Source organism: Bactrocera tryoni, chromosome 1 (genome assembly GCF_016617805.1).
Source record: "Bactrocera tryoni isolate S06 chromosome 1, CSIRO_BtryS06_freeze2, whole genome shotgun sequence".
NCBI lineage: Eukaryota > Metazoa > Arthropoda > Insecta > Diptera > Tephritidae > Bactrocera > Bactrocera tryoni.
In genome coordinates, this window is record NC_052499.1 from 46,440,113 (window position 1) to 46,454,925 (window position 14,813).

The 14,813-nt window shown below is 36.2% G+C and overlaps 1 protein-coding gene across 1 annotated transcript; it reads right to left on the reverse strand.

The window, feature by feature from the left end:
* Positions 1 to 373: 373 nt before the first annotated feature.
* On the reverse strand, positions 374 to 1,720 carry LOC120770364. The gene has a single exon (XM_040097818.1). The coding sequence runs from the start codon at positions 1,718 to 1,720 to the stop codon at positions 422 to 424; it is 1,299 nt and encodes a 432-aa protein (XP_039953752.1). The 3' UTR covers positions 374 to 421.
* Positions 1,721 to 14,813: the final 13,093 nt, after the last annotated feature.

Sequence of the window (14,813 nt, forward strand, 5' to 3'; positions counted from 1 at the left end):
TCTTCAACACAAAAGCTTTAATTTTTTCAATGTGTTTAGTGTAAAGTTGGTAAACAATTTATAGATCCGCATATTACTAAAGCTCTTTTTAGCACTTTGATCTATATTGAAATCTAGTTCCGTAATATAAAACCCTACTTACGAAATCCCAACATCACGACACTCGGTAAATTCCGTTCGTAACGGTTTACATCTCTCACAACGGTTCGGCGGGAGGGGAGTATTCGTTGGTTTAATTATTAATATCTAAAACAGTTTTATATCACCTTCAATGTGAATAATAACTCTCCAATTCTATAAATACAAGTCAGTTTTTAGAAATATTTGATCATTTTATTAAAATATAGTATTTTAGTTTCTCTAAATTCGCTCATAATACTTTTCAAAATCAGTTCCAATGCTGCACTTAACGCTTTTGCTCCTAGTAATATGCCGAATTTGAGTAAAGTGGATTAAAATTGTTCGGCAATGTGTAGATCTCATCCGGACGTCCGTTGAAAAGGAAGGGTCGCTTTAGTAACGTCATTTTCGAGTCCTGCTGAAGCGACTGCAAAGCAGACTGAGGTGCTGTCGATGGGCCAAACGCGCCATGTGACGAATAACTGCTCGCAATATTCGCAGCCGTCGGTCTATGAGCGCCGACAAAAGCAAACGCTGAAGATAACGGTGACGGAGGGCGCATACCGAACGGATTAACATTATTAAAGTTAGCGGAGTTTTGAAAATCATTTGGGGTGCCACCCATTTGATAAATATTTGTAGGCTTACCATTCGCCACAAAATTCAGTGGTATATTCAAAACCGGGCTAATAGCAGGTACTGTATATGGTTGGAAAGGGGGCAGGTTAGTATGAGTCGATGTAAAGCCTAGGCCCGGCATGAGCATGTAAGGCATTGGAGCGAAACGCATAAAGTAGATTTGTGAATTACGCGCGGTAGCTGCACTGGGACCACTTGACGGTGTGGTGTCGAAATGTGTAGATTGCGCTCTGTGATCGCCAGCTGCACGGGGCATTGGTTCTTCGATTTCATTACCACTAGGGCCGGCATAACCTGAATAGAACAGGTCTGTGGGTGCGAAATACATCGGAAACGGTATGAAAACTGGCTGCGGATAGCTGAAGAACGGCATCAGTCGAGGTGTCACCAATGGTGGTAGTGCGCCGCCACCACCACCGATTGCACCATAAGGGTTGTAAGGAAAATTAGTCAACATTCCTGGCATATGGGTAAATGGCGGATTGGTTGTCACATATGGATTCCATGGCAAGTTGTTGCCAGTGGTTAAACGTGGTTCGGCCTTTAAGTCACTCAAATATTGATATGGATCATTCAGCTCCTCATCTACGCCAACGTCTTTCATGATGTACTCATGATTGACTGGATTGTTGCTGCCACTTGTTGTTATTGTTGATAGTTGTGATAGTGTTGACAACATTTGTTCCGGTTGTTCGTGTGGACGCAGCTGTGGGTTGGTGTTCTGTTGATTCATGCTGTGATGAATTTCTGCTGCTTGTTGTTGTTGCTGTTGCAGTGGATGTTGTTGTTGCATATGTGCTTGTTGTTGTGCGGCTATTTGCTGTTGTTGTGCTGGATTTTTATGCGTTGACGGTATACTACCGCCAGCAACCTTCGTTGGATTGAGCAGTGAAAGCAAGGTGAAGGATATGAAGAGCAGTGCTCTCAGCGTATAACTGTTTCTTTTAAGTTGCAGGAACATCTTATCGAATTCCCAAGTAGCTGGAAGAAAAATAAAATTTGTTGTTGTCAAAAACTCTTTTTTAAAATTAAATTGATTTAATTAAAATTATCGAAAGGTGATGTCGATCAAAATTGCCTTACACGGAAAATTAAAGCGGTTTGGTCAGTCGGGGGCGCTGAAAAAAGTCCTTACACTGAGGATTTATATGGGGAGAAAGGAAAGCGGGCTCGAGTTTGTCTATGTCAGGCTTTATTATACATGTATTTAATTGGGGAGTTTTACAAGATGTCATCTATAGACGACGGTCTTTCTAAGAACTCGCGCTTCAATATATTCGGCAATTGCTGAATTGCCTTGAATCCAAACGCCGAAAATAACCCATGCCCAATTTCTTGAAGCTTCTTTATTACATAAAAAGTATTCCATATAAAACTTGATTTTGATGGGTGAATTTATATGACAGATCTTTATTACATTGGTGCGATATTGGCGGTTACGAGAAATGCGTAGCTGCTTAGGGCCAAAAGGAAGTTTGCAAAACTTCAGACCGATATTGCAAAAACTGAGGGACTAGTTCGCGAAAAATAAATACGACTGTGTGAATTGACGTTGATCAATACCAAAAGCTCCGATCGGGAAAAACCTCTCCGAGCCGTTCGATACCAAACGATGTTTCAGGCAAGGAGACTCTCTATCGTGCGACTACTCTTGGAGGAAATAATTCGAGCTGCAGAACGAAATAGAGAAATTACCATGTTTTATAAGAGTGTACGGCTGCTGGCGTAGGCCGATGATATTGATATCATTGGCCTCAACAACTACGTCGTTAGTTCTGCTTTCTCCAGACTGAATAAGGAAGCGAAGCAAATGTGTCTGGTAGTGAACGAGGGCAAGACGCACTATCTCCTGTCATCAAACAAACGTCGCACTAGCGACTTGGCTCCCACGTTACTGTTGACAATCATAACTTCGAAGTCGTAGATAATTTCGTCCATCTTGGAACCAGTATTAACACCAACAATAATGTCAGCCTCGAAATCCAACGCAGAATAACTCTTTCCAAAAGATACTACTACAGACTGAGTAGGCAATTGAGAAGTAGAGTCCTCTCTCGACGAACAGAGACCAAACTCTATAAGTCACTCATTATTCCCGTCCTGCTATATGGTGCAGAGACATGGCCGATGACATGATCTGATGAGTCGACGTTACAGGTTTTCGAGAGCAAGGTTCTGCGGAAAATTTATGGTCTTTTGCGCATTGGCAGATAATGCTAGTGTGGAGATAAAGTTCAAATTTGAAATAGTTTTAAGGTTTAAAGTTTTACTCGTCGAAGATGATTGATCTAAAACGGAATGAACAGGCAAATCAAATAACCAAATTTATACTATTTTTAGAAACCTATAAACCAGTTAAAGTATATTATCTACAGGCACATTCCACATATTACTTAAAAGTAAGATCTGATTGTGGCTCAGATCAGCCCCAGAAAAAAGTTATACTGGATTTCCATACAATACTAATAGTAAAAATACCCGCTTAGCTTTTTTTTATTATTATGTTTACAGTTTTAACTTAAATGAACCTCGTAATTATTCGTATTTAAGTAGTTCAGTCGAAATGCGGAAAATTTTAGGACAGTTCAATAAAATTTGGAATATGTATATACATATATGTAAATGCATTTCAATCTCAATCTGTAGTTATACAATATATTGATGACCATATCCCCAAATAAACCATACAAAAACTAAACCCATCTTTTAATGCGATAGCAGCATTGCGGTTTGCAAAATTGCGTATTAAGCAATCTCGTCACGTGACGAATGCATCTGCAGCGATAACCGTAAACAATGATTCTGCGAGCACATTTCGATTAGCCATTGCGTATACTACGTCAGTGCAGTCAAGTCAGCATTTCAATGGCCTGGCCGTGACTTAGCACTTCAAACGGCCCATCAGTGCAAGTAGAGTAATCCTCGATGCTTAAAGCGCGTAAGTCGGCTGATTAATATTTACGAACGTTACTTTTATTTGCATAGATTCGCTGTCTAGTATTCGTGTTTAGACAACTTACCATGTATGCTATGTATGAGTGTGTATGTTTCATATCAGCTATGAGATAATACGGCGAGTACATGTGGGTATTAGCTAACAGTTCATTCTTTACCGGTACAAAATTCATTGCTCTAGTAGACCCGCAACTTTCCTCTGCCTCTTTACGCGTTTCTTTCTCTTTTTCTATGTTTTCTTTGACTATAAGCAAATATGTATGTACATACATATGTATGTGGGCTATGCGTTCATAATGGCTTGCTGTAATATTTGCTTGATTCCCCTTACGTTTTTACGGTTTTGTGATTATTTTTAGCGCCAGCTATTCTCGAAATTGCCTCATGTAGTGACAAGTGTTGTCACCTGCTTAAAACTAATGCTGTTATATGAGCTGCAAACTTATCATTTGTGCACTAGGGTTGTTCGTGCCTTAAATGTTTGATATCAATAAATGTTTTTCTTGCTAAATTGAAGCCTACCATACAGAATATGTGATTAATTATGATTGTTTAAACTTACCAAATATCTCTTTGATTTCCCGATTAAAAAGAAAACACTCTCTTAATCGATTATTCTTTATATTTCTGTTAGCCATGGTATACGGAAGAGTTTTCTATAAACTTACTAGATTAAGGGGTTATATTCATTTATGACTCTCAACAAATCAAAAAAATTTTTTGCACATATATCGAATGTATTATATATAAATACTAATACTAAAATGGCTAGACCGATCGGCTCGAAAATTTTCAAACCACCATTTTAAAACTATTTGTCAGATAATAAAAGAAGAAATAATACTTTAACCATAATATGGATTTTTTTTAATTTTTTCCTAAAAAAATGACTGTTTTTGGAAACCAAAATGTGTCGAAAACTAAAATTTTAATAGTTCCTCAAACATTACTTGTATTCATCTATAGTTATAATATTTTCTTTTATGGTTTTTGGCTTTGAGACAGTTTTAAGTAAAAAGTGCGCGCTCGCCGACAGATGCCTTTTTCAGAGGCCCTCTTGAAGATCAGCTAAGTAAGCGAGGGTATCCAAAATTGTTTCAAATTAATCTCTCATTATAAAGTACAGGAAATTTTATAAATTCCATATCTTTTCTATATTTATTAAATAAAATACCTATTAAAAAATAATAATAATAATAATCACACAAAAAACCCCATTTTCACGACTTGCAAGAATTCAATGAGCAGAATTATTTGCGAATAAAAAATTAAAAACACTTCGTTGGCATATGTGCACCCCTAATGCACTTTAAAATCACGGTATACGACCAATGCAAAATAACTTGCGTGCATGCAACATTTATAAATACATTGCACTGTATCACATAACGACAGTTGCATGTCATTCCTTAGAAAGCTATGTAACCAATTTATTTATTTTAACAGTGAAAATTATTTTTGAGCAATTCATCACATATGTATGTACATAAGTATATCGTCACCTAAAATGCAAAATAGCGTCACACCACTTTTCATAAGTTTACAGGCGAAGGAAAAACGATGTAATAGAAACACTCATTTTGAAACAAAATTAGAGTTTTGGTTATAAAGTGGTTATACATAGGTCATATGTGACCTGGTCTACGGAAAGGGGGCTTAGGTGTCAAAAAAAAGGAGAACAATTAATGAGATAACGAGAAACTGACGATTATTTTAACAGCTTTTCCCAGAAACTAGTTTTCGCACGTTAGCTCCCTTTTCGTAGACCAGGTCACATATATGTATATTTGGTATATCTAAGCTAAATAATAATAATAATAATAATAATAATAATAATAATAACAATAATAATAATAATAATAATAGTAATAATAATAACATTAATAATAATAATAACGTTCGTTTTGTTATAATGGTTGAATATTGTACTACTACTACGGCAGTAGTTGAAAGCCTTTGACCCAATCGGGAAAGAACTTTTTTGAATGAAAATATGACTTTATGCAACGAAATCATCTCCTACTAGAGTAATGCATTTGTTTTAACCTTTTCCAATACATCGATGCGGTTTCGAATAGGTGAAGCTTCGAGCCCTTCAAAATAAGCTTTTGCTTCCATCTCGACCTAATTTTAGTATTCTCAAGTCTCGCAAAGAAGAAATAGTCGCTTAAAGCTAAATCTGTTGAATTATGCTCATAGCGAAATTCCATTTGTTTATAGGTCGTGTTAAATGCTGGATAAGTCAGGGGCAATGAGCAATGCAGCAAAGTTTTTTTTTCATTTGTAAAAAATCTTCAATGATAGCAGCTAGACGTTACTTGAGATGCCAATGATATTTACTAACTCACACATTTCAGCTCATGTACGTGCCAGGAAATAGCTATAACTATTCCAAATCGACTTAAAACTTGCAGGTCTTTCCATTTGAAAGACAACACTTGGGAGTACACCACATATTGTACCAAATCCTCATATAATTACGTACATACGCTAGTTTGGAGAATTAGATATAAGAATCGCACTGCGAATAATTATGAGGGTCGCACCAAGAGACCATCTAAAAACTTGTATATTGTCTATGCTTTGTTATTAGATTATTAGTAATGATTCCTGACGTTTTCACTTTGATTAAGTTCTTTTTGGAAATTGTTATATAGGGTTCCATTATTAACGGGTGGTATTTTCGGAACTCTCTAGAAACTTTTAAATAAAATTTTTCAAATATATGATCAATTGGAGGCGTTCGTTTAATGATACATTTTATGTAAGACAAAATTTGAAACTTGCTATGATATACTCTATTTCATAATTGATAGTAAGTAGAATAAATGGTTTCGAAAAATCGAATATTTCAGTTTTTGTATTCTAATTTTTATACTTTAAACAGGGCAAATTTTGCCATGAAGTTTATAATACCCAGAAGAATGCGAGGCTTCTATAAAAAATATGTAAATTGTGTTAAAAGAGTACCCGGAAATTATAATTTAAATTCCACGGATAAATGAAAAGTATTTTGCTAAGTTGGTAGAACTGTCCTTAATTACTATGCCAGATATGAGTGCGATCTGCCAACCAGTACGTTAACACCAGCTACTTAAGTCGGTATACCTCGCTAGTGCGTTGCGATTTTTACATTATATGAAAATATCGAACAAAAAATTTGTCTCAGTGATCCAGTTTACTCAAAAACACAAGCATATGAGTGGTACAAGGCCTTCAAAGATGGTGGAGAGAACGTTGAAGACATGCCTCGTTCTAGACGATCTTCAATCTCTTCAACTGATGAAAATATTAAAAAAAGTGAAGGATATGGTGCCTAAAAATCGTCAGGCAAGTGTTAGAGAGATTGCAAGAGAGCTCGGCATCTCTTGAGTCCGTACGAATGATTTTGGGTATGAAACGCGTTCTTGCTCGACTCGCCCCGATAAAGTTGATTTTTTTTTCAAAAAGAGTACCGCAAACGGGTCTCTTTGGACATGCGAATTCCGATCGCTTATTAATGGAGAGCTTTATAACTGAAGATGAGACATAGATTTATGAGTTTGACATGCAAACAAGTCAACAATTATCGGAATGGAACCCATTTTCAGTCGATCGAAGAGATAAAACAAAATTCACTGAAAGAACTGAAGGTCATTCCAAAAAACGCTCATGAAAAGTGTGTCGAGGACTGGAAAAATCGTCGGCATAAGCATATTACATCTGTTGGGTATTACTTTGAAAGCGACAGAATAAATATTGATGAATAATTAAATATTTTGCGGTTTATTTACAATTTCCGGGTGCTTGTACCAGCACGACCCGCAGAAGTCGATTTAGCCATGTTCGTCTTTCCGTTTGTCCATCTGTTGATACCCGAACTACCTCAGTTTTTTGAGATAAAGATCTAAAACTTTAGATATGCTCTTTTATAGCCAAGAAGCTGTGCATTTGACATAACCACCGTTAACAAACAAATATAAAATTTAGCTGTCATACACACTGATCGATTAAACCTAAGTTCTTGCATGGTAAACTTTTTATTTGACAAAATAATTTAAAAAACGTTTTCCCGTATTATTATCCAAGGGAACACTACAAACTCCGAACACCTTGTTTAGATCAGACCACAATTGTATAAATGTGTCATACGAATAAACACTGATCAATCAGAACCAAATGCTTGTATTGAAAGCGTTTTTAAATTACGATATATCTTCAAGAAATTTGGCTAGGATTATATTTTAAGACAACGGTGTTTTCTCCAAACAAATTGTTTAGATCAAACTGTTATAGCATTTGGTTGACACCCAACCGAACGACCCAAATGAAGTCCTTGGAAAACTTGGTTATTTGCGAAGAGTATTAAAGCTTATGCTAGGTGCAAGCGAAGTCAATGTTTTTTCTTAATTATTTTCTTTTATCGTATACTTAATAAAATAGTCTTTAAACTTTAAAATATACACACATCCTTCCCCCTTCATAAGATTATAGGCGAAGGAAAAACGATATATTAGAAAGCACTCATATGGAAAAAAAATTTTCAATTTTGGTTATACAATGGTTATATATTGATTAAATATTGGTTATATCTGATAACAGAAGCTTAAAATTTAATGCATACATATACATATATAATATGATGTGGTGAATCGTAAGCAATAAAAATCTCAATTTTGATTTTTTGTTGACACGTTGTTTTGCATTTTAGGTGACATTATATAAAACCTTTAAATATAAAAAATAATTTTAGAAGAATTTTAAAAACCAAAGTTAGGTAAATGTATTTTTCTTCGAATAAAAAATTTATTTCAAAACATAACATTTGAAAAAATCTTATATTTCGTTAGATAAAAAATTATTGTTTCTTAAAATTGTTTCATATTTAGTAAAACTTTGTAAAAATTATCACAATGAAATATTTTTGTAAAACACATATTTTACAAATTGCACTAAAATGTTAATTAAATTTTTCAAACATATTAAACTATCTTGTATTTAAAATATAATTATAAACACACTATTTATTTCTCTTCGAATATTCTTAATTTTCATAGAATTAATTGTAAAATTTTATTCACCTTTCTTGTAAAGAAAAATATTCCAACTTTCAACACTTATTTGTACACTCGAAAGTACTGCGCACTGCAAACCGCGAAATTAAAATGACTTCACATTGGCGCTGAGACAGTTCTTTATATTTGCGCAGAGGCGCATGCGCAACGTCATCGTGTTAGCACGAAAGGAAAACAGCTGGCCGTAAGATGTGCCCACTTTGATATTAAGACGCGTATTCTTGTAAACACAAATAAACAGACCAATCAAAAGCTCATTTACATGTTTTTAAAGGCAGAAAGCGTGGCTTGTGGTGGTCAATTATGAGGAATTGGGTGGTTATACTGGTAAGTATAAGGTAGAAAATTCTATAAATACAGCTACATACAGGTAGTTGAATGTCATGCGTATATCTGATTACATATACATATATTACACAATATTTTTCTGTACTGATTCCGCTTGATTATTGAATAATGAGTATTGTTTTCTTTCTGTTGAATATTTATGAAATTTATTGTAAATCTTTGCGAAATTCCTCACCGACAGCGCTGTCGAACTTAGTATAGCTATTAGGAGAAGTTATATTCAGGCGCTCGATTTGATCGTACTTCTTTTCTTCGAATTGCTTCGATCGTCATCGTGCTTTTCCAATCTATAAGGGAAACCTTTCATGTATATCAAACAGCCCTCGTATATTTTCTGGCTTCTGATGGCGCTACAGTGTTCCGCCTCTTTTCTGATTAAAAATGCAATATGATAATATTTCAAATCAAAGGGAGTGACAGCAAATGATTTCTAAGCCTCTTCTTGTTATTCAAAATGTGAAATTAGTGAAAAGCAATTATCTGTCACGAAGGTGTAAAATCTTTTTATTGCCCCGATACTTTTGTGTATTTCTACGATTTCGTTAGATTATCATGCCATCTTTATTTGATCTTAGTATGCACATGATATTCGTGTTGTCTAAGCCTTAAGTGCAATAAAAAAATGTAAGATGTTGTTGGCGCTAATGAGCTGAAGGTCATTGGCTCTGCTTCGGGCTTTGACGCTTTCCATTAGAACTAGGGCTCTCAAGGTATTTAGTTCAGTGTGGGATTAAAGTAAGAGTGCACGTATTTAATGCATATTGCCAACATAATTGGCATAATTTGCTTTTAATTGGTCTAGAAATGCAAGCCTGGTCATATTTTTATTATTTAAGAAGATATTCTGGTAGTAGTTTTTATTCTGTGATTCTCACAAATTAAGTTAAATTGTTCGCAAATTCCTCATTTTTATCATTATTATTAAGTTTTTGCATTTATTATGAAAATTGGTTGATTTAATTGAATTAGTAATGGCAATGGGGACAGCAAACGACGCCATATTTTCTTCCGCTCTTTTGACATTTCTATTCAATAAGGCTTGCCATTTCATCATGGAAAGATATACGATCTAACAACGAGTCGAAATTATAAAAATTTTCACCGAAATTCGGAGTCAGTGCTCTCAACTTTAAGAGCCCTACGTCCAATTTATGGTCGTCACAATCATCTTGACAACAACAATTGAGTGTCTAATGGAAAAATTTTAATTCACAAGCACAGAAACAATTTTCCTGTGCCAGGGACACAAAGAAGTGCCAGGGACACAAAGAAGTGCCCATAGTGTCAAGAATATTGCTGCTACTAGGGAAAGAATTCAGGAAGACCCAAATCTCACACATCGTTCTCAAGCGTCGGTGTCGTCTGTGACGTCGTTGTGGCAAATTTTGCGTAAAGATCTTGGCCTGAATCCTTATAAGATCAAATTGACGCAAGAACTGAAGCCGCTTGATCACCAGAATCGTTTATGTTCGTGAGTTAGGCTGAGTAACAACTTGAAAGTGATCCGGATTTTCATCGAAAAATCGTCTTCAGCGAGGAGGCTCATATCTGACTGAATGGCTTCGTCAATAAGCAAAATATGCGTTATTGGTCGGACAACAATCCACACGTACTACATGAGTCACCATTGCATCCCAAAAAAATTACGGTTTGGTGCGGTTTATGGGCTGGCGTGGTCATGGAATCGCTACCGCTCAATGATGATCGCATATTTTTGGCCCGAATTGGACGATATGGACTTAGACAATATGTGGTTCCAACAAGACGGCGCCACAAACCACACTGCGAATGTCGCAATCGATTTTTTGAAAACCAAGTTTAGTGAACGTGTTATTTCACAAATTGACTTAGTGAATTGGCCGCCTCGGTCGTGCGATTTGATGCCGTTAGACTACTTTCTAAGAACTACGTCAAGTTTATGATCTACGCCAACAAGCCAGCGACGATTGATGAACTTCATACGAATATCGAATGTGAAATTGCAGCAGCATCGGGCGATTTACATATGTTTGAAAACCGTCAAAAATTGGATTCAGCGTCTGGACTTCTGCAAGCGTACCCTTGGTGGCTACTTTTAGAAGAATTTCTTTTATATCCCAAACCATTGTTGTTTTATTAAAAAATAAACTTTTGTACCGCTTATTGAAAAACCCGTTGTATTAGCTCTAGTAAGGTTGAGAGAGTAACACGACTTAGTCATATTTCATTCCGAGCTATACCAATCGGTCCGATAAGTATTTAGCCTATAAAAAAATTTACAAAGTTGAGATTTATTTCTTAACATAATCTCCATTTAGCGCGATACATTTGACCCATTGGTGCTCCACCTTCTCTAACACGTCTAAAAAAATACGTGTTCTGGCGGTATTCGAAGTAGACCCCTATGTCGGCTATAACCTTCTTATTCGACTCAAATTTCGGTCGGGTAACAATGAATTTTTCAAGCTTGGCAATCAAAAGATCGAAATCTGGAGAATATAGGACAGCAGCTCATATTGTAATTCGGCCAATTTGGTAGTAACAACGTTCGAGGTGAGGTTGATGCGTTGTCAGAGAACTTTATATATTTTTCAAATGAGATTGTTAATCTAATTATTTGGTATAGTATATCTCTATAATCGTTTTTGCCTTTGCCTTTTCCCTGAATATGGTAGCCATTACGTGCCTGTTTTTTCAGAGCAAGTTCGCCGTGTGAAGTCTGCTGGTTAAGCTTTTGTTCAGTCTCTGGTGTATTTCTGACGTATTTCAGAGGGTTTATTTTTCGTCAACGGACAAGAAACTCCTTCAGATTGCGCTTAAACAGCTTCACGAACTACTGTGAAGTGGTCTCACTTTTGCGTTTGTAATTTGGAGTGAGAAAACTCGATATCCAACGCGCCGATGCCTTTTACGTATACAATATTTCGCTATCTTAACTAACTTAAACGGTGCTCTGCGAATACGATCTCGCGGGCTTTTGTTTCGTTTTTTTTTCAAAGTTTTAGGGACATCTAGACGTCAATAATCAAATACGAAGTACGATCTCGCTGAAGCACCGAAAACAGGAATCAAATTACATACCACCGTTGACATTTTTCTATTTTTCTAAAATTCGCCGACATGGTGACATGCACACATGGTCTTAACTTAGCTATGAGTCCGATTCGGTAGAAATCACCTGTCTACGAGACTGTAGTACACGACAGTAAATTTGTTTTGCGTTAGAGCGCCATCGGGTGGTGAGACTAAGTACTTACCAGTCGCTGTCGTAAGATTGTGCTCTAGAACTAAACTCAAAGTCTCGTCGAAACGGGACTACTACGAAGAACTTTTTCTTCGAACCCAGTCGTTTTTATATGGACTGGCAGAAATTGTATTTCCTTTAAGTAAACCATTTCTTAAAGTAAGCGAAAAAAATATAATAATTAACAATAAATAATTTCAAACCATTAGAAGAGCACTCGACTCTAGCTGTCAGTGTTCACCACACCTCTCCCCACATTAGATAAAAATAAAATGCAATGCCTACGATGTGTCAACGCTCCGCTCAGTGTAATTAGTTGTAGAATGTCCTTGTCCTTGTTATAATGTTAAAAGCGGCTTGGCATATTTGTATGTATGTATGTATGCTATTGTTTATAGTCAACGTTCGATGCCCTTAAACACACATAATTGCACCTAAATTCCCGCACAGTTAACAATCTAAAAATATCAAGTCGTTTGGAGTGCCAGCTATTTGTGGCACTTCTGTCAAGTCACAACCAAACACACACACGAACATACATACGTATATATGGTACATAAGTATATCACAAACATTCTAACTACATAGCCGGGAGTACGGATACTCAGTGAAAGAGCACTTTTCTAAGCAGAAACCTTCGCACGTGTAGCATTCAGTGAAGAATTTCAATTATCCTGTTTGGTAAACAAGTTCACACAGATCGTTCAAGTTCTTTTGTCAAGCCCTCACTGGCCCCTCACTAGCGCAGCGGCCCACATATAGTATATGTATATGCCATAAGTACTATAAAGCATGTATGTATGTACATATGTACATATGTATGTTAAGTAGTGCTACAGCAACACCTTATCCTGTCCTTCTGCCTAACGCTTGGGCTTTCTGACAGGTCGGGCGCTCAATAATGAATGAAACATGTGTTGCTTTAATTAAATAAAGTAATTGTCTAAATTCCTAAAGCGAATGATTAATTGACCGTTGCCTCTATTTGTCCTTCTCTCATTAAGAAGCTGCGAAAATATTCTGGATGTGAGTATTATTTGTAATTACTTGGAAGAGTTGCGCTAAATTGCGGCGCAACACGCAGATTTCCATGGTACTAATGCATATGCATAATTCATTGCACAATCTTATCTGGTTTCTATAAATGTGTTATTATATCACAAGTTTGTTGGAAGTCCATAGTATTTGTTAGGTTTTATTAATTGGAGTATTTAGCAGCGAGTATACAATTTGCTGTAGTACTTATAGTATATCAGTGCGCTACAGGCATTTTTGTACAATTGTTATACCCTCGCAACTTATAGCAAAATGTATAATACTTTTGTTCAACTAACGGTAGTTTGTAGCATCTGTAGTAAAACTGCGTGGCTGTCACTTACGTTAGTCTGTTCGTCTAAGTGTTAATCTGAGTAAAAGTGTTGATAAATTGATAAAACTTAGTAAACCAGATTCTTGTTCTTTTCAGAGATTGTTTTTGCAAATGGGCGAAAGCGGAACACGTCTACTTCCTATATGACACGACTTTAATATCTAGATGATTCTAACTATTGCTTAACATTTTGATAAAGCACTAATGGGACTTTCATATGTAACAACACGCTTCTAAAAAGATGTAATGAAGAATTAAGTTAAAGTCAGGGAAATACCTTTAGGTGCAAAACGTCAATCAGAGGATCGGCATCCAAGCATTTAAATAAACAAACAACTTACATAGACACTGTCCGACATATTCGACATAAGGTTTGTTAGAAAAACGAAATTATTGGGTAGTCGAAAAAGTCTTTTCGTATTTCCATCAAACTTCAACTTATTTTTTTTTATATTTATAATGAAGTTTAATTAACCAAATATGTACCATTTTGGTCGACCACTGTTGCCATTTTTCCGCTGGAGACATTATTCCATCAGTGTAAAACTTTTCTGGTTTCTCGGCGAAAAACTGTGACAAGTAATTTTCACAGGCTTCTCCTGAAGCCTGAACTTTACTTCATTACGGGAGTTCTGCATTGATCGAAACAGATGTTAGTCCGATGACGCAAGGTCAGGGCTATATGCTGGATGCATCAAAACTTCCCAGCCAAACTCTCCCAGTTTTTGCCGAGTCATCAAAGATGTGTGTGGTCTAGAATTGTCCTGATGGAAGACGAAGCCCTTACTGTTGATCAGTTCTGGCTGCTTTTTTCGATTGCTTGTTTCAATCTCATCAGTTGTGGACAGTCAAATATATAATCAATCGTTCGACCGGGCGGAGCAGCTCATAGTGGATGATTCCTTTCTAATCCAAACAAACACTCAGCATAACCTTTCGAGGCGTCATTACTAGCTTTGCGACCATTTGTTGAGCTTCACCACGCTTGGACCAGATATTTTTCGCACATTATTGTCGCATTTGATCCACATTTCGTCTCCCGTTACCCTTCGCTTCAGAAATGGTTCGATTTCATTTCTTTTCAGCAAATAATCGCAGATGTAAA

Bases quoted from the DNA above. Each gene is read 5' to 3' on its own strand.
- LOC120770364 (XM_040097818.1), bottom strand. From the start codon at position 1,720: ATGTTCCTGCAACTTAAAAGAAACAGTTATACGCTGAGAGCACTGCTC.